Raw genomic sequence first — 26,961 nt, forward strand, 5'->3', positions numbered from 1 at the left:
AAATCAACAACAGCAGATTTAAACAATAAGACTAACGGTGTTGAGCTGGAGAACAGTCACTAGTTTCTGTCCATCAATGATCCAAACTGTGCCTAATAAACACATCAGATCTGACTCTCGTCACACTCTATACTAATGAATGTTCATCAGCAGGCTGGAGCTGAGTATTATATGCACACTATATAACACACTATGGACACACTGGCGGCTGGAGCTGAGTATTATATGCACACTATATAACACACTATGGACACACTGGCAGGCTGGAGCTGAGTATTATATGCACACTATATAACACACTATGGACACACTGGCAGGCTGGAGCTGAGTATTATATGCACACTATATAACACACTATGGACACACTGGCAGGCTGGAGCTGAGTATTATATGCACACTATATAACACACTATGGACACACTGGCGGCTGGAGCTGAGTATTATATGCACACTATATAACACACTATGGACACACTGGCAGGCTGGAGCTGAGTATTATATGCACACTATATAACACACTATGGACACACTGGCAGGCTGGAGCTGAGTATTATATGCACACTATATAACACACTATGGACACACTGGCGGCTGGAGCTGAGTATTATATGCACACTATATAACACACTATGGACACACTGGCGGCTGGAGCTGAGTATTATATGCACACTATATAACACACTATGGACACACTGGCGGCTGGAACTGAGTATTATATGCACACTATATAACACACTATGGACACACTGGCAGGCTGGAGCTGAGTATTATATGCACACTATATAACACACTATGGACACACTGGCGGCTGGAGCTGAGTATTATATGCACACTATATAACACACTATGGACACACTGGCAGGCTGGAGCTGAGTATTATATGCACACTATATAACACACTATGGACACACTGGCAGGCTGGAGCTGAGTATTATATGCACACTATATAACACACTATGGACACACTGGCAGGCTGGAGCTGAGTATTATATGCACACTATATAACACACTATGGACACACTGGCGGCTGGAACTGAGTATTATATGCACACTATATAACACTATGGACACACTGGCAGGCTGGAGCTGAGTATTATATGCACACTATATAACACACTATGGACACACTGGCGGCTGGAACTGAGTATTATATGCACACTATAGAACACACTATGGACACACTGGCAGGCTGGAACTGAGTATTATATGCACACTATATAACACACTATGGACACACTGGCAGGCTGGAGCTGAGTATTATATGCACACTATATAACACTATGGACACACTGGCAGGCTGGAGCTGAGTATTATATGCACACTATATAACACACTATGGACACACTGGCAGGCTGGAGCTGAGTATTATATGCACACTATATAACACACTATGGACACACTGGCAGGCTGGAGCTGAGTATTATATGCACACTATATAACACACTATGGACACACTGGCAGGCTGGAGCTGAGTATTATATGCACACTATATAACACACTATGGACACACTGGCAGGCTGGAGCTGAGTATTATATGCACACTATATAACACACTATGGACACACTGGCGGCTGGAGCTGAGTATTATATGCACACTATATAACACACTATGGACACACTGGCAGGCTGGAGCTGAGTATTATATGCACACTATAGAACACACTATGGACACACTGGCAGGCTGGAACTGAGTATTATATGCACACTATATAACACACTATGGACACACTGGCAGGCTGGAGCTGAGTATTATATGCACACTATATAACACTATGGACACACTGGCAGGCTGGAGCTGAGTATTATATGCACACTATATAACACACTATGGACACACTGGCGGCTGGAACTGAGTATTATATGCACACTATATAACACACTATGGACACACTGGCGGCTGGAACTGAGTATTATATGCACACTATATAACACTATGGACACACTGGCAGGCTGGAGCTGAGTATTATATGCACACTATATAACACACTATGGACACACTGGCGGCTGGAACTGAGTATTGTATGCACACTATAGAACACACTATGGACACACTGGCAGGCTGGAACTGAGTATTATATGCACACTATATAACACACTATGGACACACTGGCGGCTGGAACTGAGTATTATATGCACACTATATAACACACTATGGACACACTGGCAGGCTGGAACTGAGTATTATATGCACACTATATAACACACTATGGACACACTGGCGGCTGGAACTGAGTATTATATGCACACTATATAACACACTATGGACACACTGGCGGCTGGAACTGAGTATTATATGCACACTATATAACACACTATGGACACACTGGCAGGCTGGAACTGAGTATTATATGCACACTATATAACACACTATGGACACACTGGCAGGCTGGAGCTGAGTATTATATGCACACTATATAACACACTATGGACACACTGGCAGGCTGGAACTGAGTATTATATGCACACTATATAACACACTATGGACACACTGGCAGCTGGAACTGAGTATTATATGCACACTATATAACACACTATGGACACACTGGCAGGCTGGAACTGAGTATTATATGCACACTATATAACACACTATGGACACACTGGCGGCTGGAACTGAGTATTATATGCACACTATATAACACACTATGGACACACTGGCGGCTGGAACTGAGTATTATATGCACACTATATAACACACTATGGACACACTGGCAGGCTGGAACTGAGTATTATATGCACACTATATAACACACTATGGACACACTGGCGGCTGGAGCTGAGTATTATATGCACACTATATAACACACTATGGACACACTGGCGGCTGGAGCTGAGTATTATATGCACACTATATAACACACTATGGACACACTGGCGGCTGGAGCTGAGTATTATATGCACACTATATAACACACTATGGACACACTGGCGGCTGGAACTGAGTATTATATGCACACTATATAACACACTATGGACACACTGGCGGCTGGAGCTGAGTATTATATGCACACTATATAACACACTATGGACACACTGGCGGCTGGAGCTGAGTATTATATGCACACTATATAACACACTATGGACACACTGGCGGCTGGAGCTGAGTATTATATGCACACTATATAACACACTATGGACACACTGGCAGGCTGGAACTGAGTATTATATGCACACTATATAACACACTATGGACACACTGGCGGCTGGAGCTGAGTATTATATGCACACTATATAACACACTATGGACACACTGGCGGCTGGAACTGAGTATTATATGCACACTATATAACACACTATGGACACACTGGCAGGCTGGAACTGAGTATTATATGCACACTATATAACACACTATGGACACACTGGCGGCTGGAGCTGAGTATTATATGCACACTATATAACACACTGTGGACACACTGGCGGCTGGAACTGAGTATTATATGCACACTATATAACACACTATGGACACACTGGCGGCTGGAACTGAGTATTATATGCACACTATATAACACACTATGGACACACTGGCGGCTGGAACTGAGTATTATATGCACACTATATAACACACTATGGACACACTGGCAGGCTGGAGCTGAGTATTATATGCACACTATATAACACACTATGGACACACTGGCGGCTGGAACTGAGTATTATATGCACACTATATAACACACTATGGACACACTGGCAGGCTGGAGCTGAGTATTATATGCACACTATATAACACACTATGGACACACTGGCAGGCTGGAGCTGAGTATTATATGCACACTATATAACACACTGTGGACACACTGGCGGCTGGAGCTGAGTATTATATGCACACTATATAACACACTGTGGACACACTGGCGGCTGGAACTGAGTATTATATGCACACTATATAACACACTATGGACACACTGGCAGGCTGGAGCTGAGTATTATATGCACACTATATAACACACTATGGACACACTGGCGGCTGGAGCTGAGTATTATATGCACACTATATAACACACTATGGACACACTGTGTGGTTTGGCAATAAAACAGTTCAGTCCGAAGCTAAAGTCGCTCGTCTGGTAAAGATGGCAATGGGAATAATGGGAATAATGGGAAAGGGAACACCAATCATTGGAGTCATCAATGAGCAGTCGGCCATTAGCGCCGCTACCAAGACTGATTCTGACTCTTCACAGTTTAAGAGTGACAGGATGCATATGTGCAAATATAATCGCTTAACCAAACCTTTCATACCAACCTCGATTAGACTTTTATATAAGTAGTGTGTTTTTTTTGTTGTTTTTGTGTATTCTTTGTGTTTTTTATCAATGTGTGTGTGTGGGCACCAGGGGCTTATTGCACAAAACTAGGATAAGAGATTGAGCTGGGATATTTGAGAGAAATGCTAAATTTAGTACACCGCTGCTGTGTTCACACACCCTGAAGGCGCACACACACCAAAACGATAAGGACAGGTATATTAGCGGATAAACTGAGCCGCGATCACCCAGATATCCGGATTAATCCCTTACCCTAGTTTAGTGCAAAAGGCCCCAGAATCCCAGAATCCCCAGAATCCCCAGAATCCCAGAATCCCCAGAATCCCCAGAATCCCCAGAATCCCAGACCCCCAGAATCCCAGAATCCCCAGAATCCCAGACAAATTCCCCACTGGGGACAATAAACTTCATCGAGTTGAATATTAAAGTGGCGCTACTGTTGCCATGGTTACTACACAATAACACCGGCGGGGATTATGATGTCACTGATAGGCAACACACACACACACACGCACACGGGCCGTTCTCCGGTTAAAACTACTGGATTTACACATTTGTGGACACAGAACGCCCCTAACTAAAACTAAAGGGTCATCTCATTGTCTGTGCCGAGGAGCGTTCAGTTACTGAACAGATCACACACACACACACACACACACACACACACACACACACACACACACACACACGTTTCAAGTGCAGTACTGATCATTTATTAAATTGTTTATTGATTATTTTTAGCTTCTGGACTGATGAGTGTGAGTTTCCACATGTTGTGTTGTTGTTGTGTTGTTGTTGTGTTGGTGTTGTTGTTGTGTTGGTGTTGTTGTTGTTGTTGTTGTTGGTGTTGTTGTTGTGGTGTTGTGTTGTTGTTGGTGTTGTTGTTGTGTTGGTGTTGTGTTGTTGTTGGTGTTGTTGTTGTGGTGTTGTTGTTGTGTTGTTGTTGTTGGTGTGGTGTTGTTGTTGTTGTGGTGTTGTTGTTGGTGTTGTGTTGTTGGTGTTGTTGTGGTGTTGTTGTGTTGTTGGTGTTGTTGTTGGTGTTGTTGTGGTGTTGCTGTTACTGGTGTTGTTGTGTTGTTGTTGTGTTGTTGGTGTTGTTGTGGTGTTGCTGTTACTGGTGTTGTTGTGTTGTTGTTGTTGTTGGTGTTGTTGTTGTGTTGTTGGTGTTGTTGTGGTGTTGTTGGTGTTGTTGTTGGTGTTGTTGTGGTGTTGCTGTTACTGGTGTTGTTGTGTTGTTGTTGTGTTGTTGGTGTTGTTGTGGTGTTGCTGTTACTGGTGTTGTTGTTGTTGTGTTGTTGGTGTTGTTGTTGTGTTGTTGGTGTTGTTGTGGTGTTGCTGTTACTGGTGTTGTGTTGTTGGTGGTGTTGTTGTTGTTGTGGTGTTGGTGTTGTTGTTGTGGTGTTGTTGTGTTGTTGTTGGTGTTGTGTTGGTGTTGTTGTTTGTGTTGTTGTTACTGGTGTTGTGTTGTTGGTGGTGTTGTTGTGGTGTTGGTGTTGTTGTTGTGGTGTTGTTGTGTTGTTGTTGGTGTTGTTGTTTGTGTTGTTGTTGGTGTTGTTGTTGGTGTTGTTGTTGTGGTGTTGTTGTTGGTGTTGTTGTTGTGGTGTTGTTGGTGTTGTGTTGTTGTTTGTGTTTTGTTGTTGTTGGTGTTATTGTTGGTGTTGTGTTGTTGGTGTTGTTGTTGGTGTTATTGTTGGTGTTGTTGTTGGTGTTGTTGGTGTTGTGTTGTTGGTGTTGTTGTTGTTGTGTTGTTGTTGTGTTATTGTTGGTGTTGTTGTTGTGGTATTGTTGTTGTGTTGTTGTTGCGGTGTTGTTGTTGTTGTGGTATTGTTGTTGTGGTGTTGTTGTTGTTGTTGTGGTGTTGTTGGTGTTGTGTTGTTGTTTGTGTTTTGTTGTTGTTGGTGTTATTGTTGGTGTTGTGTTGTTGGTGTTGTTGTTGGTGTTATTGTTGGTGTTGTTGTTGGTGTTGTGTTGTTGGTGTTGTTGTTGTGTTGTTGTTGTGTTATTGTTGGTGTTGTTGTTGTGTTGTTGTGGTATTGTTGTTGTGTTGTTGTTGTTGTTGTGGTGTTGTTGTGGTGTTGTTGTTATTGTTGGTGTTGTTGTTGTTGTTGTCTGTGTTGTGTTGTTGTTGGTGTTGTTGTGGTGTTGTGTTGTTGTTGTTTGTGTTGTGTTGTTGTTGTTGTGGTGTTGTTGTTGTTGGTGTTGTTGTTGTGGTGTTGTTGTGGTGTTGTTGTTGTTGTGGTATTGTTGTTGTGTTGTTGTTGTGTTGTTGTTATTGTTGGTGTTGTTTGTGTTGTGTTGTTGTGGTGTTGTTGTTGTTGTGTTGTTGTGGTGTTGTGTTGTTGGTGTTGTTGGTGTTGTGTTGTTGGTGTTGTGTTGTTGTTGTTGTGGTATTGTTGTTGTGTTGTTGTTGTTGTTGTTGTGTTGTTGTTATTGTTGGTGTTGTTGTTGTTTGTGTTGTTGTGGTGTTGTTGTTGTGTTGTTGGTGTTGTGTTGTTGTTGTTTGTGTTGTTGTTGTGTTGTTGTTGTGGTGTTGGTGTTGTGTTGTTGTTGTTGTGGTGTTGTGTTGTTGTGGTGTTGTGTTGTGGTGTTGTGTTGTTGTTGTTGTGTTGTTGTTGTGTTGTTGTTGTGGTGTTGTGTTGTTGTTGTTGTGGTGTTGTTGTTGTGGTATTGTTGTTGTGTTGTTGTTATTGTTGTTGTTGTGTTGGTGTTGTTGTTTGTGTTGTTGTTGTTGTGTTGTTGTTTGTGTTGTGTTGTTGGTGTTATTTTTGGTGTTGTTGTTGTTGTGGTGTTGTTGTTTGTGTTGTTGTTGTTTTGTTGTTGTTGTTTGTGTTGTGTTGTTGTTGTGGTGTTGTTGTTGGTGTTGTTGTTGTGTTGTTGTTTGTGTTGTGTTGTTGGTGTTGTTGTGTTGGTGTTGTTGTTTGTGTTGTTGTTGTTGTTTGTGTTGTTGGTGTTATTGTTGGTGTTGTGTTGTTGGTGTTATTGTTGTTGTGGTGTTGTTGTTGTTGTGGTGTTGTGTTGGTGTTGTTGTTGGTGTTATTGTTGTTGTGGTGTTGTTGTTGTTGTGGTGTTGTGTTGGTGTTGTTGTTGTTGTTGTGGTGTTGTTGTTGTTGTTGTGTTGTTGTTGTTGTGTTGTTGTTGTTGTTGGTGTTGTTGTGTTGGTGTTGTGTTGTTGTTTGTGTTGTTGTTGGTGTTGTTGTGGTATTGTTGTTGTGTTGTTGTTGTTGTTGGTGTTGTTGTTATTGTTGTTGTGGTGTTGTTGTGGTGTTGTTGTTGTGGTGTTGTTATTGTTGGTGTATTTCTGTATTCTCTGTCTGATGATGTCGGATGTATGGTGTGGCTTTACTTTTATTGTAAGTTAATGTTGTTCTTGTGCTAATGTTTAATGTGCTGCCTTGAGTGTAACACAGATTCCCCTTGGGGCTATAAACTATAATACTGATCTGCCAGCATTGTCTCTCTCTGATAAATTAAAATAAGCTGATAACATCACTGTTTACTCCAGAACGACTGTACAGCCAAATCTAATTCTGCTGCAGTATTGTCCTGTTTAACACTGAAGCTGCTCTGACACAATCGGCGCTGGAGAAGAGCGATAGAAATAAAGATGACTGACTGACTAAAGCTTTCTTTCTTTCTTTCTTTCTTTCTTTCTTTCTTTCTTTCTTTCTTTCGGGATAATGTACACAAGTCAACACAATATATGACACTGTTCAAGTGAATATTTTAATAAAAAAACAAAACCAAATAAACACGTACATATTGTGCCTTTAACGGCTTATAAACAGCGTTTTCTTTACCCTTCCGCGTGACTAGTCACCTTATCTAACCCCCGATCTGATGCTGAATATAAACGGGCTGATGTTTCCATCTCCGCTCGTGTTCCTCAGAGCGCTTTATCCCGACGGTGCTAGAGCAGGCCCTCCATCTCCCTCATGAAGGCCTCGTACATCTGGTCCTTGGTCTTCATGCTGGGCGGGGCGGCGCGGTCCGGCTGGGGGTGGGCGGAGCTCTGGTGTTTAGGCTCCTCCTCCCGGCGGCCCGGCCCCGCCCCCGCCCCCGCCCCGGCTCCGCCCCTGTCTCTCCGCACCCGCAGTGCTGTGGGCACGAAGCGGGTGACCTCCGCCTTGGGGTTGATGATCTGAGGTTTGGCTGAGATGGTGGCCTGGGCCTGGGCAGGGCCGGAGCCGGTGATGCTGGCCCTCTTCTCTATGGTGGGGCCGGTGCCGGGGGGCGGCGGCATCTGCAGGGCGGAGCCTCTGGGGGGGAGGAGCCCAGAGGAGGGGGCGGAGCTCTGCGGGCCATCCCCGGAGGAGGGCGGAGTCTTCTGACGGATGCTGGGCGGAGCGCTGAGCACGTTAGGGTTGAGCGGAGGCGGGAACAGCGAGAGGGGCGGGGCCATGCGGGGGGGGCCGGAGCGGGGCGGAGGGGGGGGCGGAGGCATCCCTGCAAAACAACAACAGCACATAAATCAGGGATCAGCATCAAACAGGGTCATGTGCAAGCCAATCGCTCATTCACTCAACCGGGTAACAGACTGGCTTTTGTGTGTGTGTGTGTGTGTGTGTGTGTGTGTGTGTGTGTGTGTGTGTGTGTGTGTGTGTGTGTGTGTGTGTGTGTGCTGCTGCGGTGTGTGTGTGCTGCTGCGGTGTGTGTGTGTGCTGCTGCGGTGTGTGTGTTCTGCTGCGGTGTGTGTGTGCGCTGCGGTGTGTGTGTGTGTGCGCTGCGGTGTGTGTGTGCTGCTGCGGTGTGTGTGTGTGCTGCTGCGGTGTGTGTGTGTGCTGCTGCGGTGTGTGTGTGTGCTGCTGCGGTGTGTGTGTGTGCTGCTGCGGTGTGTGTGTGTGCTGCTGCGGTGTGTGTGTGCTGCTGCGGTGTGTGTGTGTGCTGCTGCGGTGTGTGTGTGCTGCTGCGGTGTGTGTGTGCTGCTGCGGCGTGTGTGTGTGCTGCTGCGGCGTGTGTGTGTGTGTGTGTGTGTGTGTGTGCTGCTGCGGTGTGTGTGCTGCTGCGGTGTGTGTGTGCTGCTGCGGTGTGTGTGTGTGCTGCTGCGGTGTGTGTGTGTGCTGCTGCGGTGTGTGTGTGTGCTGCTGCGGTGTGTGTGTGCTGCTGCGGTGTGTGTGTGTGCTGCTGCGGTGTGTGTGTGTGCTGCTGCGGTGTGTGTGTGCTGCTGCGGTGTGTGTGTGCTGCTGCGGCGTGTGTGTGTGCTGCTGCGGCGTGTGTGTGTGCTGCTGCGGCGTGTGTGTGTGTGTGTGTGTGTGTGTGTGCTGCTGCGGTGTGTGTGTGTGTGTGCTGCTGCGGTGTGTGTGTGCTGCTGCGGTGTGTGTGTGCTGCTGCGGTGTGTGTGTGCTGCTGCGGCGTGTGTGTGTGCTGCTGCGGCGTGTGTGTGTGTGTGTGTGTGTGTGTGTGTGTGCTGCTGCGGTGTGTGTGCTGCTGCGGTGTGTGTGTGTGTGCGCTGCTGCGGTGTGTGTGCGCTGCTGCGGTGTGTGTGCTGTTGCGGTGTGTGTGCGCTGCTGTAGTGTGTGTGTGCTGCTGCGGTGTGTGTGTGCTGCTGTGGTGTGTGTGCGCTGCTGTGGTGTCTGTGTGCTGCTGCGGTGTGTGTGTGCTGCTGCGGTGTGTGTGCTGCTGCGGTGTGTGTGCGCTGCTGTAGTGTGTGTGTGCTGCTGCGGTGTGTGTGTGCTGCTGTGGTGTGTGTGCGCTGCTGTGGTGTCTGTGTGCTGCTGCGGTGTGTGTGCGCTGCTGTGGTGTGTGTGTGCTGCTGCGGTGTGTATGTGCTGCTGCGGTGTGTGTGCGCTGCTGCGGTGTGTGTGCGCAGCTGTGGTGTGTGTGTGCTGCTGCGGTGCGTGTGTGCTGCTGCGGTGCGTTAAACTAACGTGGAAACAGACTTGATTCGCCTCAACTGAAAGCATATTTACACTGAATCGTTCCCTATCACATATATAGTGTGCTCTGTGCCTTATGTAGAAATTAGTAGATGTGTGTGTGAACAACTGACCGATTTCAGCTTCGGCAGTGTAGGGGGCGGGGCTTTAGATTCTAGAGCGCATTCTGATTGGACAGAAGATTTGACGAGAGTGAAGTCTGCGATGATGTCACCAAAGAGATTCTGAGATTGGTTTTAGCGTAAGTGGGAGACTGTACATGTTGAACGCTCATATCTCCTAAGTGCTAATGTTGTCATAGCTGGAACACACACACCAGCTCATTCATAACGTTAAGGCTAACACAGTCACACTAAAAGATTAACAACCTACATTTGATTTCAGTGGACCTTTAAAGCTGCACTGTGTAACTCGTTTAGTTTATTCTCAGCTAAAATCACTCAGTTCGTTCTAATATATGTGCTCATTAATGTATATTTACTTATTTCCAGTAATAAAGTATTCTGGTAAGTTTATAATCTGCCGTTGGAAACCCATACGGGTGAGGGCTTCGAGTGCCGGCCGCCATGTTGCTCCTCCATCTTGACAGTACAGTAGCCACAGAGGGACATTCCGCGTTTAACACTCGATGGCACCGTGTCGATGTGAAGAGGGGGATTGCCGTGTTAATCTTGGACTAAATCAGCCACCGTAGGAGTTAAACCGAAATCCGAATGGAGAGGAACAGAAGCTAATATTCTCTGGATGGTCATAAACCTTTACTCCGCTAGATGAGGAATATCACACAGGGGAGCTTTAGGCACAGAAGAAATGCTGGAAATAATGTGTAAACATTACACTAAACCACCAGAAGGGGGCAGCAGGTGAGTCATAATCAGTGAGGCATTGAGTCGATTCATTTACGAACAGGTCACTGAATCTTTGATTCAATCGGTTCATTCAAACACTGAATCACTCAGTAACACACACACACACACACACACACAGTTGCTTTGAGGCGCATTATGATCTATTTTTGCTGCTGAAATTGAACACAAACGGTCAATATTGCCTCTATAATGTAGGAGACTAATGTTAATGAATAGTTTATGGATCTGCCGTATGAGATCAGTGTCGTTTTCAGCAGTGATGGGCTTCAGGAACACACACTCTTGCTCATGTGATGATGTTTAACTGCAACATGTTATAAATATAAAAATATAAAATGTTTAGCTCAGTTTGAGCGATCAGTTTGTGATTTCTCCACTCGCCCTTCAACACACACACACACACCTGGCGGGGCCGGAGGCGGCAGTCGGGGCGGGGGCCCTCGGGGCGGGGGTCCGGGAGGCAGGCCCGGGGGGGGGCCAGGAGGAGGGCCGGGGGGGCGGCCCGGGGGGGGTCCAGGAGGCAGCAGGCGGGGCATCTGGCCCCTGAGGGCCGCAGGGAGTCCAGGAGGCCTCAGGAACGGAGGAGCACCTGCACACACACACACAAACACACACACACACAAACAAACACACACACAAACAAACACACACACATACAGACACACACACAGCTTTAGTCAGTGCTCCTCATTAGAAGAACAGCTGTGTTAAGCAGTCCTTAAAATGATTCGGTTTGAAGGAGTCATGTTAAAATGATTCGGTTCAAATGAGTCATGTTAAAATGATTCCGTTTAAAATAGCCATGTTAAAATTATTTGGTTCAAAAGGAGTCATGTTAATATGATTTGGTTTGAAGGAGTCATGTTAAAATGATTTGGTCAAAATGAGTCATGTTAAAATGATTTGGTTCAAAGGAGTCATGTTAAAATGAATTGGTTTTAAGGATTCATGTCAAAATGAGTTGGTTCAAATGAGTCATATTAAAATTATTCGGTCAAAATGAGTCATGTAAAATGATTTGGTGCAAATGAGTCATGTTAAAATGATTTGGTTCAAATGAGTCAGGTTAAAATGATTTGGTTCGAAGGAGTCATGTTAAAATAAGTTGGTTCAGAGAGTCATGTTAAAATGATTCGGTTTGAAGGAGTCATGTTAAAATGATTTGGTTAAAATGAGTCATGTTAAAATTAATCAGTTCAAAGGAGTCATGTCAAGATTATTCGGTTCAAATGAGTCATGTTAAAATGATTCGGTTCAAATCAACGCACCAGGAGGCGGGCCTGGAGGCGGTCCAGACGGCGGTCCTGGTGGCCTCATTGGAGGAGCAGGAGGCGGGCCCAAAGGAGGAGGCCCTGTGATTGGTGGAGCCTGCATGTGTGGAGGAGGCTGCTGCGTTGCCATTGGTGCTGACGGAACAGGAAGTCTGGGATTGACCAATGACTGAGCAGCTTCAGCAGAGGCCGGGTCCTCAGTGTCCGACTCCTCAGAGTCCGAGAACTCCTCGTCATCCTCCTCCTCGTCCTCCGGGACGGACTGACCTGCACACACACACACACACACGCGCACACACACACACGAGCACACACACACACACACACACACGTGAGCAGGCGTGCTGACAGCACCTGTGTGAGAGCTCAGGGGCCTGTGCCATGATGGGGGTTTAGCAGACGTAATACAGACCAATCTCTTCAGGCTTTGTTGGTCCCATGATGCTGATCATCAGCTTTCACTGCCAGCTCAGGCCTTGATCGAAAAATATTAAGAATTTAATAAAAAATACACAGCAAGAAGAAGAGCTGTCTGAAAGAGGACACCTTAAAGAAACGGGAGTATCCGCCAGTGAAGTTATAACGTTAGTTTAGCTGATGGAGAGAAAAGAGAACATTAAAGCTCAGTCAGCTTCTCTTTAAGAGCCTTATTACTGATTTTAAAGCGTTATGACTTTAAGGCTATTATATTAATTTTAATAGTATAAATTTTAATAATATAAATAGCCTTTTAGTAGGGTCAGTATTTAAATTAATTTTAGCAAAGAGCCTATTGATGACTGATGAGCTAAACTGATGAACGTGTGACTGATGAGCTAAACTGATGAACGTGTGACTGATGAGCTATACTGATGAACGTGTGACTGATGAGCTAAACTGATGAACGTGTGACTGATGAGCTAAACTGGTGAACGTGTGACTGATGAGCTAAACTGATGATCGTGTGATTGATGAGCTAAACTGATGAACGTGTGATTGATGAGCTAAACTGGTGAACGTGTGATTGATGAGCTAAACTGGTGAACGTGTGATTGATGAGCTAAACTGGTGAACGTGTGACTGATGAGCTAAACTGATGATCGTGTGACTGATGAGCTAAACTGATGATCGTGTGACTGATGAGCTAAACTGATGAACGTGTGACTGATGAGCTAAACTGATGAACGTGTGACTGATGAGCTAAACTGATGAACGTGTGACTGATGAGCTAAACTGATGAACGTGTGATTGATGAGCTAAACTGATGAACGTGTGACTGATGAGCTAAACTGATGAACGTGTGACTGATGAGCTATACTGATGAACGTGTGACTGATGAGCTAAACTGATGAACGTGTGACTGATGAGCTAAACTGATGAACGTGTGACTGATGAGCTAAACTGATGAACGTGTGACTGATGAGCTAAACTGATGAACGTGTGACTGATGAGCTAAACTGATGAACGTGTGACTGATGAGCTAAACTGATGAACGTGTGACTGATGAGCTAAACTGATGAACGTGTGATTGATGAGCTAAACTGATGAACGTGTGACTGATGAGCTAAACTGGTGAACGTGTGACTGATGAGCTAAACTGATGAACGTGTGACTGATGAGCTAAACTGATGAACGTGTGACTGATGAGCTAAACTGATGAACGTGTGATTGATGAGCTAAACTGATGAACGTGTGACTGATGAGCTATACTGGTGAACGTGTGACTGATGAGCTAAACTGATGAACGTGTGATTGATGAGCTATACTGATGAACGTGTGACTGATGAGCTAAACTGATGAACGTGTGACTGATGAGCAAAACTGATGAACGTGTGACTGATGAGCTAAACTGATGAACGTGTGATTGATGAGCTAAACTGATGAACGTGTGATTGATGAGCTAAACTGATGAACGTGTGACTGATGAGCTAAACTGATGAACGTGTGACTGATGAGCTATACTGGTGAACGTGTGACTGATGAGCTAAACTGATGAACGTGTGACTGATGAGCTAAACTGATGAACGTGTGACTGATGAGCTAAACTGATGAACGTGTGACTGATGAGCTAAACTGATGAACGTGTGACTGATGAGCTATACTGGTGAACGTGTGACTGATGAGCTAAACTGATGATCGTGTGATTGATGAGCTATACTGGTGAACGTGTGATTGATGAGCTATACTGGTGAACGTGTGACTGATGAGCTAAACTGATGAACGTGTGACTGATGAGCTAAACTGATGAACGTGTGACTGATGAGCTAAACTGATGAACGTGTGATTGATGAGCTAAACTGATGAACGTGTGACTGATGAGCTATACTGATGAACCTGTGACTGATGAGCTAAACTGATGAACGTGTGACTGATGAGCTAAACTGATGAACGTGTGACTGATGAGCTATACTGATGAACGTGTGATTGATGACCTAAACTGATGATCCTGTGACTGATGAGCTAAACTGATGAACGTGTGACTGATGAGCTATACTGATGAACGTGTGACTGATGAGCTAAACTGATGAACGTGTGATTGATGAGCTAAACTGGTGAACGTGTGACTGATGAGCTATACTGGTGAACGTGTGACTGATGAGCTATACTGGTGAACGTGTGACTGATGAGCTAAACTGGTGAACGTGTGATTGATGAGCTAAACTGATGAACGTGTGATTGATGAGCTAAACTGATGAACGTGTGATTGATGAGCTAAACTGATGAACGTGTGACTGATGAGCTAAACTGATGAACGTGTGACTGATGAGCTATACTGGTGAACGTGTGACTGATGAGCTAAACTGATGATCGTGTGATTGATGAGCTATACTGGTGAACGTGTGATTGATGAGCTAAACTGATGAACGTGTGACTGATGAGCTATACTGATGAACGTGTGATTGATGAGCTAAACTGATGAACGTGTGACTGATGAGCTAAACTGATGAACGTGTGACTGATGAGCTAAACTGATGAACGTGTGACTGATGAGCTAAACTGATGAACGTGTGATTGATGAGCTAAACTGATGATCCTGTGACTGATGAGCTAAACTGATGAACGTGTGACTGATGAGCTATACTGATGATCGTGTGACTGATGAGCTAAACTGATGAACGTGTGATTGATGAGCTAAACTGATGATCCTGTGACTGATGAGCTAAACTGATGAACGTGTGACTGATGAGCTATACTGATGATCGTGTGACTGATGAGCTATACTGGTGAACGTGTGACTGATGAGCTAAACTGATGATCGTGTGATTGATGAGCTATACTGGTGAACGTGTGATTGATGAGCTAAACTGATGAACGTGTGACTGATGAGCTATACTGATGAACGTGTGATTGATGAGCTAAACTGATGAACGTGTGACTGATGAGCTAAACTGATGAACGTGTGACTGATGAGCTAAACTGATGAACGTGTGACTGATGAGCTAAACTGATGAACGTGTGATTGATGAGCTAAACTGATGATCCTGTGACTGATGAGCTAAACTGATGAATGTGTGACTGATGAGCTATACTGATGATCGTGTGACTGATGAGCTATACTGGTGAACGTGTGACTGATGAGCTAAACTGATGAACGTGTGATTGATGAGCTAAACTGATGATCCTGTGACTGATGAGCTAAACTGATGAACGTGTGACTGATGAGCTATACTGATGATCGTGTGACTGATGAGCTAAACTGGTGAACGTGTGACTGATGAGCTAAACTGATGAACGTGTGACTGATGAGCTAAACTGATGAACCTGTGACTGATGAGCTAAACTGATGAACGTGTGACTGATGAGCTATACTGATGAACGTGTGACTGATGAGCTAAACTGATGAACGTGTGATTGATGAGCTAAACTGATGAACGTGTGATTGATGAGCTAAACTGGTGAACGTGTGACTGATGAGCAAAACTGATGAACGTGTGACTGATGAGCTAAACTGATGATCGTGTGATTGATGAGCTAAACTGATGAACGTGTCACTGATGAGCTAAACTGATGAACGTGTGATTGATGAGCTAAACTGATGAACGTGTGACTGATGAGCTAAACTGATGAACGTGTGATTGATGAGCTAAACTGATGAACGTGTGACTGATGAGCTATACTGATGAACGTGTGACTGATGAGCTATACTGATGAACGTGTGACTGATGAGCTAAACTGGTGAACGTGTGATTGATGAGCTAAACTGATGAACGTGTGATTGATGAGCTAAACTGATGAACGTGTGACTGATGAGCTAAACTGGTGAACGTGTGACTGATGAGCTAAACTGATGAACGTGTGACTGATGAGCTAAACTGATGAACGTGTGACTGATGAGCTAAACTGATGAACGTGTGACTGATGAGCTAAACTGATGAACGTGTGACTGATGAGCTAAACTGATGAACGTGTGACTGATGAGCTAAACTGATGAACGTGTGACTGATGAGCTATACTGATGAACGTGTGATTGATGAGCTAAACTGATGAACGTGTGACTGATGAGCTAAACTGATGAACGTGTGATTGATGAGCTAAACTGGTGAACGTGTGACTGATGAGCTATACTGATGAACGTGTGATTGATGAGCTAAACTGATGAACGTGTGATTGATGAGCTAAACTGATGAACGTGTGACTGATGAGCTAAACTGATGAACGTGTGATTGATGAGCTAAACTGATGATCCTGTGACTGATGAGCTAAACTGATGAATGTGTGACTGATGAGCTATACTGATGATCGTGTGACTGATGAGCTATACTGGTGAACGTGTGACTGATGAGCTAAACTGATGAACGTGTGATTGATGAGCTAAACTGATGATCCTGTGACTGATGAGCTAAACTGATGAACGTGTGACTGATGAGCTATACTGATGATCGTGTGACTGATGAGCTATACTGGTGAACGTGTGACTGATGAGCTAAACTGATGAACGTGTGATTGATGAGCTAAACTGATGATCCTGTGACTGATGAGCTAAACTGATGAACGTGTGACTGATGAGCTATACTGATGATCGTGTGACTGATGAGCTAAACTGATGAACGTGTGATTGATGAGCTAAACTGGTGAACGTGTGACTGATGAGCTAAACTGATGAACGTGTGACTGATGAGCTAAACTGATGAACCTGTGACTGATGAGCTAAACTGATGAACGTGTGACTGATGAGCTATACTGATGAACGTGTGACTGATGAGCTAAACTGATGAACGTGTGATTGATGAGCTAAACTGATGAACGTGTGATTGATGAGCTAAACTGGTGAACGTGTGACTGATGAGCAAAACTGATGAACGTGTGACTGATGAGCTAAACTGATGATCGTGTGATTGATGAGCTAAACTGATGAACGTGTCACTGATGAGCTAAACTGATGAACGTGTGATTGATGAGCTAAACTGATGAACGTGTGACTGATGAGCTAAACTGATGAACGTGTGATTGATGAGCTAAACTGATGAACGTGTGACTGATGAGCTATACTGATGAACGTGTGACTGATGAGCTATACTGATGAACGTGTGACTGATGAGCTAAACTGGTGAACGTGTGATTGATGAGCTAAACTGATGAACGTGTGATTGATGAGCTAAACTGATGAACGTGTGACTGATGAGCTAAACTGGTGAACGTGTGACTGATGAGCTAAACTGATGAACGTGTGACTGATGAGCTAAACTGATGAACGTGTGACTGATGAGCTAAACTGATGAACGTGTGACTGATGAGCTAAACTGATGAACGTGTGACTGATGAGCTAAACTGATGAACGTGTGACTGATGAGCTATACTGATGAACGTGTGATTGATGAGCTAAACTGATGAACGTGTGACTGATGAGCTAAACTGATGAACGTGTGATTGATGAGCTAAACTGGTGAACGTGTGACTGATGAGCTATACTGATGAACGTGTGATTGATGAGCTAAACTGATGAACGTGTGATTGATGAGCTAAACTGATGAACGTGTGACTGATGAGCTAAACTGATGAACGTGTGACTGATGAGCTAAACTGATGAACGTGTGACTGATGAGCTAAACTGATGAACGTGTGACTGATGAGCTAAACTGATGAACGTGTGACTGATGAGCTAAACTGATGAACGTGTGACTGATGAGCTAAACTGATGAACGTGTGACTGATGAGCTATACTGATGAACGTGTGATTGATGAGCTAAACTGATGAATGTGTGATTGATGAGCTAAACTGGTGAACGTGTGACTGATGAGCTATACTGATGAATGTGTGATCAGGGTATCTGCAGGTTTCACCAAGTCAAATTTAAGACTTTTTAAGACCTTTTTAAGACCATTATGAATAAAATTTAAGACCTATATCACGCATTAAAAAAAACATGCATAGGAAATGCAGAATCACTCAATTACGCTACTTAAACTTATATTATTTAAATTGAACAAAGTATTAGTAAACTTATTACTCATAGCTCAATCCCACCAGGATAAGCATATATATATATATATATATATATATATATATATATATATATATATATATATATATATATATATATATATATATATATATATATATATATATATATAAACTAATTTTGGTCAAATTTATATATATATATATATATATATATATATATATATATATATATATATATATATATATATATATATATATATATATATATAAAAACTAATTTTGGTCAAATTTATTTTTATATATATATATATATATATATATATATATATATATATATATATATATATATATATATATATATATATATATATATATATATATATATATATAAAAAATGTTTTGACCAAAATTAGTTTTTATTGTGGTCACTTCCATAGATTTGCAAACATTTTTATTTTTTTATATAATTAGGATGCAACATTAACCATATTATTATGTTAGATGCACAATAGTCACACATGGCAATAAAACTGACAAAATACATGAATCTTGTTTGGTATTACAAAAAAAAAAAGAGGCTGGTTCAGTGGTGTGTGCTATCTATCTTTAATAACATGATCGCTTGAAATATGACCAACATCTTAAAAGTAAACCACAGCAATAATTGCTTAATATAAGTAAAAAGTTTTCATGTAATTACGTAATCAAGTAATCGGTCAGTAATAAAATTTATACTTATAGGACAATAGGACAAATAAATACAACATAAAGATGCATATCTACAAAGAGGAACACCCACCCGTTTTTAGAAATAGGGTTTATTCAACTTCTCTAGACATTTAGATATGTGGGAAAATGCATTTGTCTCAGTCGTGCATTGTTTTAGTTTGGCAGGGTCGCCGCTAGCTTAGCTTAAAATGCATTTGCCTACATATCTAAATGTAGCAAAGTTGGATAAGCCCTATATCTAAAAAAGTTGTAGTGTTCCTTTAAGTGTAACTTAAGTGCTGTTTCCCCGTTTGTGTTGTTGTTAAGCTATCTTAATTTGCTTTCACTTTGAGAACTTACTAATGCACAGATCCAGTGCTTACTGACACGTCCCAAACTTTTTAACTCAAATCAGGATATATAGACATATGCATAATGTGTATATTTGATCCTTCAAGAGTAACGTTAGGCTAATGAGCCTAGAAATAACACATGCAATACACTCGCGCGAGCACTGACAGGCAGCAAACACACACAGCCTGACATCAGAGTTCGACGTTTACATCACTGTTAGTAACTCTTTTTAGTGCAATCGGGTATATTATACTTTTATTTGGTCATTAAGCAAGATGGTGAGAATGATTCGCCTTTGCGTTCACAATCGCGGAACTGCAAGAACCGTCAAACTCAGCTGAAGAATAAAATCTGTTTTATGCGTCTGTGGGGCACGATCAGAAAGAGGCTCGGGCCAATAACACGAAAGCTGATTGGCTGCAATAGAAGTGGCTAGCTTGTCTAATTTGTAGTTGTAATAGAGCGAACAATAGTTGGTCTAGCGAAAGAAAGAACTACAAACACCACAGAACAAACACACACACACACACACACACACACACACACACACACACACACACACACACGTGCGCGCGTGCTGTGGGAGGCGAGAGCATTTCAATGAGGAAGCGTTACATGGACGTAGGAAAATTAAGACCTGTTAAACATTATTTAAGACCAAGAACGCAATGCTTCCGCGAATTTAAGACTTTTTAAGGCCTTATATTTTGATTTTGAAATGTAAGACTTTTAAGACTTTTTAAGACTCCGCGGGGACCCTGTGTGATTGATGAGCTAAACTGGTGAACGTGTGACTGATGAGCTAAACTGATGAACGTGTGATTGATAAGCTAAACTGGTGAACGTGTGACTGATGAGCTAAACTGATGAACGTGTGATTGATTAGCTAAACTGGTGAACGTGTGACTGATGAGCTATACTGATGAACGTGTGACTGATGAGCTATACTGATGAACGTGTGATTGATGAGCTAAACTGATGAACGTGTGACTGATGAGCTAAACTGATGAACGTGTGACTGATGAGCTAAACTGATGAACGTGTGACTGATGAGCTATACTGATGAACGTGTGACTGATGAGCTAAACTGATGAACGTGTGATTGATGAGCTAAACTGATGATCGTGTGATTGATGAGCTAAACTGGTGAACGTGTGACTGATGAGCTATACTAATGAACGTGTGATTGATGAGCTAAACTGATGAACGTGTGACTGATGAGCTATACTGATGAACGCGTGATTGATGAGCTAAACTGATGAACGTGTGACTGATGAGCTAAACTGATGAACGTGTGATTGATGAGCTAAACTGGTGAACGTGTGACTGATGAGCTATACTGATGAACGTGTGATTGATGAGCTAAACTGGTGAACGTGTGACTGATGAGCTATACTGATGAACGTGTGACTGATGAGCTATACTGATGAACGTGTGATTGATGAGCTAAACTGATGAACGTGTGACTGATGAGCTAAACTGATGAATGTGTGACTGATGAGCTATACTGATGATCGTGTGATTGATGAGCTAAACTGGTGAACGTGTGATTGATGAGCTAAACTGATGAACGTGTGATTGATGAGCTAAACTGATGAACGTGTGACTGATGAGCTAAACTGATGAATGTGTGATTGATGAGCTAAACTGATGAACGTGTGACTGATGAGCTATACTGATGAATGTGTGATTGATGAGCTAAACTGGTGAACGTGTGACTGATGAGCTATACTGATGAACGTGTGACTGATGAGCTATACTGATGAATGTGTGACTGATGAGCTATACTGATGAACGTGTGATTGATGAGCTAAACTGATGAACGTGTGATTGATGAGCTAAACTGATGATCGTGTGATTGATGAGCTAAACTGGTGAACGTGTGACTGATGAGCTATACTGATGAATGTGTGATTGATGAGCTAAACTGGTGAACGTGTGACTGATGAGCTATACTGATGAATGTGTGATTGATGAGCTAAACTGGTGAACGTGTGACTGATGAGCTATACTGATGAACGTGTGACTGATGAGCTAAACTGATGAATGTGTGACTGATGAGCTATACTGATGAACGTGTGATTGATGAGCTAAACTGATGAACGTGTGATTGATGAGCTAAACTGATGAACGTGTGATTGATGAGCTAAACTGATGAACGTGTGACTGATGAGCTAAACTGATGAATGTGTGATTGATGAGCTAAACTGATGAACGTGTGACTGATGAGCTATACTGATGAACGTGTGATTGATGAGCTAAACTTGTGAACGTATGACTGATGAGCTATACTGATGAACGTGTGACTGATGAGCTATACTGATGAACGTGTGATTGATGAGCTAAACTGATGAACGTGTGACTGATGAGCTAAACTGATGAACGTGTGACTGATGAGCTATACTGATGATCGTGTGATTGATGAGCTAAACTGGTGAACGTGTGACTGATGAGCTAAACTGATGAACGTGTGACTGATGAGCTAAACTGATGAACGTGTGACTGATGAGCTAAACTGATGATCGTGTGATTGATGAGCTAAACTGGTGAACGTGTGATTGATGAGCTAAACTGATGAACGTGTGACTGATGAGCTATACTGATGAACGTGTGACTGATGAGCTAAACTGATGAACGTGTGATTGATGAGCTAAACTGATGAACGTGTGACTGATGAGCTAAACTGATGAACGTGTGACTGATGAGCTAAACTGATGAACGTGTGATTGATGAGCTAAACTGATGATCGTGTGACTGATGAGCTAAACTGATGATCGTGTGACTGATGAGCTAAACTGGTGAACGTGTGACTGATGAGCTATACTGATGAACGTGTGACTGATGAGCTAAACTGATGAACGTGTGATTGATGAGCTAAACTGATGAACGTGTGACTGATGAGCTAAACTGATGAACGTGTGACTGATGAGCTAAACTGATGAACGTGTGACTGATGAGCTAAACTGATGATCGTGTGACTGATGAGCTAAACTGATGAACGTGTGATTGATGAGCTAAACTGATGAACGTGTGACTGATGAGCTAAACTGATGAACGTGTGACTGATGAGCTAAACTGATGAACGTGTGACTGATGAGCTAAACTGATGAACGTGTGATTGATGAGCTAAACTGGTGAACGTGTGACTGATGAGCTAAACTGATGAACGTGTGACTGATGAGCTAAACTGGTGAACGTGTGACTGATGAGCTAAACTGATGAACGTGTGACTGATGAGCTAAACTGATGAACGTGTGACTGATGAGCTAAACTGGTGAACGTGTGACTGATGAGCTAAACTGATGAACGTGTGACTGATGAGCTAAACTGATGAACGTGTGATTGATGAGCTAAACTGATGAACGTGTGATTGATGAGATAAACTGATGAACGTGTGACTGATGAGCTAAACTGATGAACGTGTGACTGATGAGCTAAACTGGTGAACGTGTGACTGATGAGCTAAACTGATGAACGTGTGACTGATGAGCTATACTGATGAACGTGTGACTGATGAGCTAAACTGATGAACGTGTGACTGATGAGCTAAACTGGTGAACGTGTGACTGATGAGCTAAACTGGTGAAGGTGTGACTGATGAGCTAAACTGATGAACGTGTGACTGATGAGCTAAACTGATGAACGTGTGACTGATGAGCTAAACTGGTGAACGTGTGACTGATGAGCTAAACTGGTGAACGTGTGACTGATGAGCTAAACTGATGAACGTGTGACTGATGAGCTAAACTGATGAACGTGTGACTGATGAGCTATACTGATGAACGTGTGACTGATGAGCTAAACTGATGAACGTGTGACTGATGAGCTAAACTGATGAACGTGTTACTGATGAGCTAAACTGATGAACGTGTGACTGATGAGCAAAACTGGTGAACGTGTGATTGATGAGCTAAACTGATGAACGTGTGACTGATGAGCTAAACTGATGAACGTGTGACTGATGAGCTAAACTGATGAACGTGTGACTGATGAGCTAAACTGATGAACGTGTGACTGATGAGCTAAACTGATGAACGTGTGACTGATGAGCAAAACTGATGAACGTGTGACTGATGAGCTAAACTGATGAACGTGTGACTGATGAGCTAAACTGATGAACGTGTGACTGATGAGCAAAACTGGTGAACGTGTGATTGATGAGCTAAACTGATGAACGTGTGATTGATGAGCTAAACTGATGAACGTGTGATTGATGAGCTAAACTGATGAACGTGTGATTGATGAGCTAAACTGATGAACGTGTGATTGATGAGCTAAACTGATGAACGTGTGATTGATGAGCTATACTGATGAACGTGTGACTGATGAGCTAAACTGATGAACGTGTGATTGATGAGCTAAACTGATGAACGTGTGATTGATGAGCTAAACTGATGAACGTGTGACTGATGAGCTAAACTGATGAACGTGTGACTGATGAGCTAAACTGATGAACGTGTGATTGATGAGCTAAACTGATGAACGTGTGACTGATGAGCTAAACTGATGAACGTGTGACTGATGAGCTAAACTGATGAACGTGTGACTGATGAGCTAAACTGATGAACGTGTGACTGATGAGCAAAACTGGTGAACGTGTGATTGATGAGCTAAACTGATGAATGTGTGACTGATGAGCTAAACTGATGAACGTGTGACTGATGAGCTAAACTGATGAACGTGTGACTGATGAGCTAAACTGATGAACGTGTGATCGATGAGCTAAACTGATGAACGTGTGATCGATGAGCTAAACTGATGAACGTGTGACTGATGAGCTAAACTGATGAACGTGTGACTGATGAGCTAAACTGGTGAACGTGTGATTGATGAGCTAAACTGGTGAACGTGTGACTGATGAGCTAAACTGATGAACGTGTGACTGATGAGCTAAACTGATGAACGTGTGATTGATGAGCTAAACTGATGAACGTGTGACTGATGAGCTAAACTGATGATCGTGTGACTGATGAGCTAAACTGGTGAACGTGTCACTGATGAGCTAAACTGATGAATGTGTGACTGATGAGCTAAACTGATGATCGTGTGATTGATGAGCTAAACTGATGATCGTGTGATTGATGAGCTAAACTGATGAACGTGTGACTGATGAGCTAAACTGATGAACGTGTGACTGATGAGCTAAACTGATGAACGTGTGACTGATGAGCTAAACTGATGAACGTGTGATTGATGAGCTAAACTGATGAACGTGTGACTGATGAGCTAAACTGATGAACGTGTGACTGATGAGCTAAACTGGTGAACGTGTGATTGATGAGCTAAACTGATGAACGTGTGATTGATGAGCTAAACTGATGAACGTGTGACTGATGAGCTAAACTGATGAACGTGTGACTGATGAGCTAAACTGATGAACGTGTGATTGATGAGATAAACTGATGAACGTGTGACTGATGAGATAAACTGATGAACGTGTGACTGATGAGCTAAACTGATGAACGTGTGACTGATGAGCTAAACTGATGAACGTGTGACTGATGAGCTAAACTGGTGAACGTGTGACTGATGAGCTAAACTGATGAACGCGTGACTGATGAGCTAAACTGATGAACGTGTGATTGATGAGCTAAACTGATGAACGTGTGACTGATGAGCTATACTGGTGAACGTGTGACTGATGAGCTAAACTGATGAACGTGTGACCGATGAGCTAAACTGATGAACGTGTGATTGATGAGCTAAACTGATGAACGTGTGACTGATGAGCTAAACTGATGAACGTGTGATTGATGAGCTAAACTGATGAACGTGTGACTGATGAGCTAAACTGATGAACGTGTGACTGATGAGCTAAACTGATGATCGTGTGACTGATGAGCTAAACTGATGAACGTGTGACTGATGAGCTAAACTGATGAACGTGTGACTGATGAGCTAAACTGATGAACGTGTGACTGATGAGCTAAACTGATGAACGTGTGATTGATGAGCTAAACTGATGAACGTGTGACTGATGAGCTATACTGATGAACGTGTGATTGATGAGCTAAACTGATGAACGTGTGACTGATGAGCTAAACTGATGAACGTGTGACTGATGAGCTAAACTGATGAACGTGTGATTGATGAGCTAAACTGATGAACGTGTGACTGATGAGCTATACTGATGAACGTGTGATTGATGAGCTAAACTGATGAACGTGTGATTGATGAGCTAAACTGATGAACGTGTGACTGATGAGCTAAACTGATGAACGTGTGACTGATGAGCTAAACTGATGATCGTGTGACTGATGAGCTAAACTGATGAACGTGTGACTGATGAGCTAAACTGATGAACGTGTGACTGATGAGCTAAACTGATGAACGTGTGACTGATGAGCTAAACTGATGAACGTGTGATTGATGAGCTAAACTGATGAACGTGTGACTGATGAGCTATACTGATGAACGTGTTATTGATGAGCTAAACTGATGAACGTGTGACTGATGAGCTAAACTGATGAACGTGTGACTGATGAGCTAAACTGATGAACGTGTGACTGATGAGCTATACTGATGAACGTGTGACTGATGAGCTAAACTGATGAACGTGTGATTGATGAGCTATACTGATGAACGTGTGACTGATGAGCTAAACTGATGAACGTGTGACTGATGAGCTATACTGATGAACGTGTGACTGATGAGCTAAACTGATGAACATGTGATTATTTAGGGTATGGTAATGACATGAGTTATATCTAAATGATCATTATTATAGTAAGCCTGGCTAAAGCAGACGCTCGAGTCTTTAATCACCGTTAGCGCTGCAGTGAGCTGTGATGCGGAGCACACACAGGGGGCGTGGCTTCACTGCAGCAGAGGCGTGTCCCTTTACTCACAGCTGATTGGTCCAGCCTCAGGTTGAGCTCTCTAATCCAGAACATCCCCTGGAGCAGGTGAGCCGGAGCACACACAGGGGCGTGGCTTCACTGCAGCAGAGGCGTGTCCCTTTAGCACAAACTAACTCTTAAACTAATCTGGTTAGCCAGCTAAACCGGCTTCATGGTACAGGCCCCAGGTGACACACACACACACACACACACACACACACACACACACACACCTGCCATCCGGAGCATCATGGCCTGCAGCGGAGTGATGCTCTTCGTCTTCATCACCCTCCTCTTCCTCTTGTCTTTGGGCGGAGGCATGTCAGCGAACCGCACACTGCGCCCTGAGAGACACACACACAGACTCGTCAGACCATCACACACACACACACACAGACCCGTC

The 26,961-nt window shown here is 43.2% G+C and overlaps 1 protein-coding gene across 2 annotated transcripts in view; it reads right to left on the reverse strand.

The window, feature by feature from the left end:
* Positions 1-7,966: 7,966 nt before the first annotated feature.
* LOC137089961 (WW domain-binding protein 11) overlaps positions 7,967-26,961 on the reverse strand; it is a 42,986-nt gene continuing 23,991 nt past the window's right edge. For both annotated transcript variants that reach the window (XM_067453580.1, XM_067453588.1), the window contains exons 9-12: positions 26,792-26,902; positions 12,273-12,542; positions 11,408-11,593; positions 7,967-8,705 (exon numbers count right to left, since the gene is read on the reverse strand). In XM_067453580.1, the coding sequence (XP_067309681.1) occupies positions 8,170-8,705; positions 11,408-11,593; positions 12,273-12,542; positions 26,792-26,902 (1,103 nt within the window). In that variant the 3' untranslated portion in view covers positions 7,967-8,169. The remainder of the gene's footprint in view (positions 8,706-11,407; positions 11,594-12,272; positions 12,543-26,791; positions 26,903-26,961) is intronic.

This window comes from Pseudorasbora parva, chromosome 2 (assembly GCF_024679245.1).
Source record: "Pseudorasbora parva isolate DD20220531a chromosome 2, ASM2467924v1, whole genome shotgun sequence".
NCBI lineage: Eukaryota > Metazoa > Chordata > Actinopteri > Cypriniformes > Gobionidae > Pseudorasbora > Pseudorasbora parva.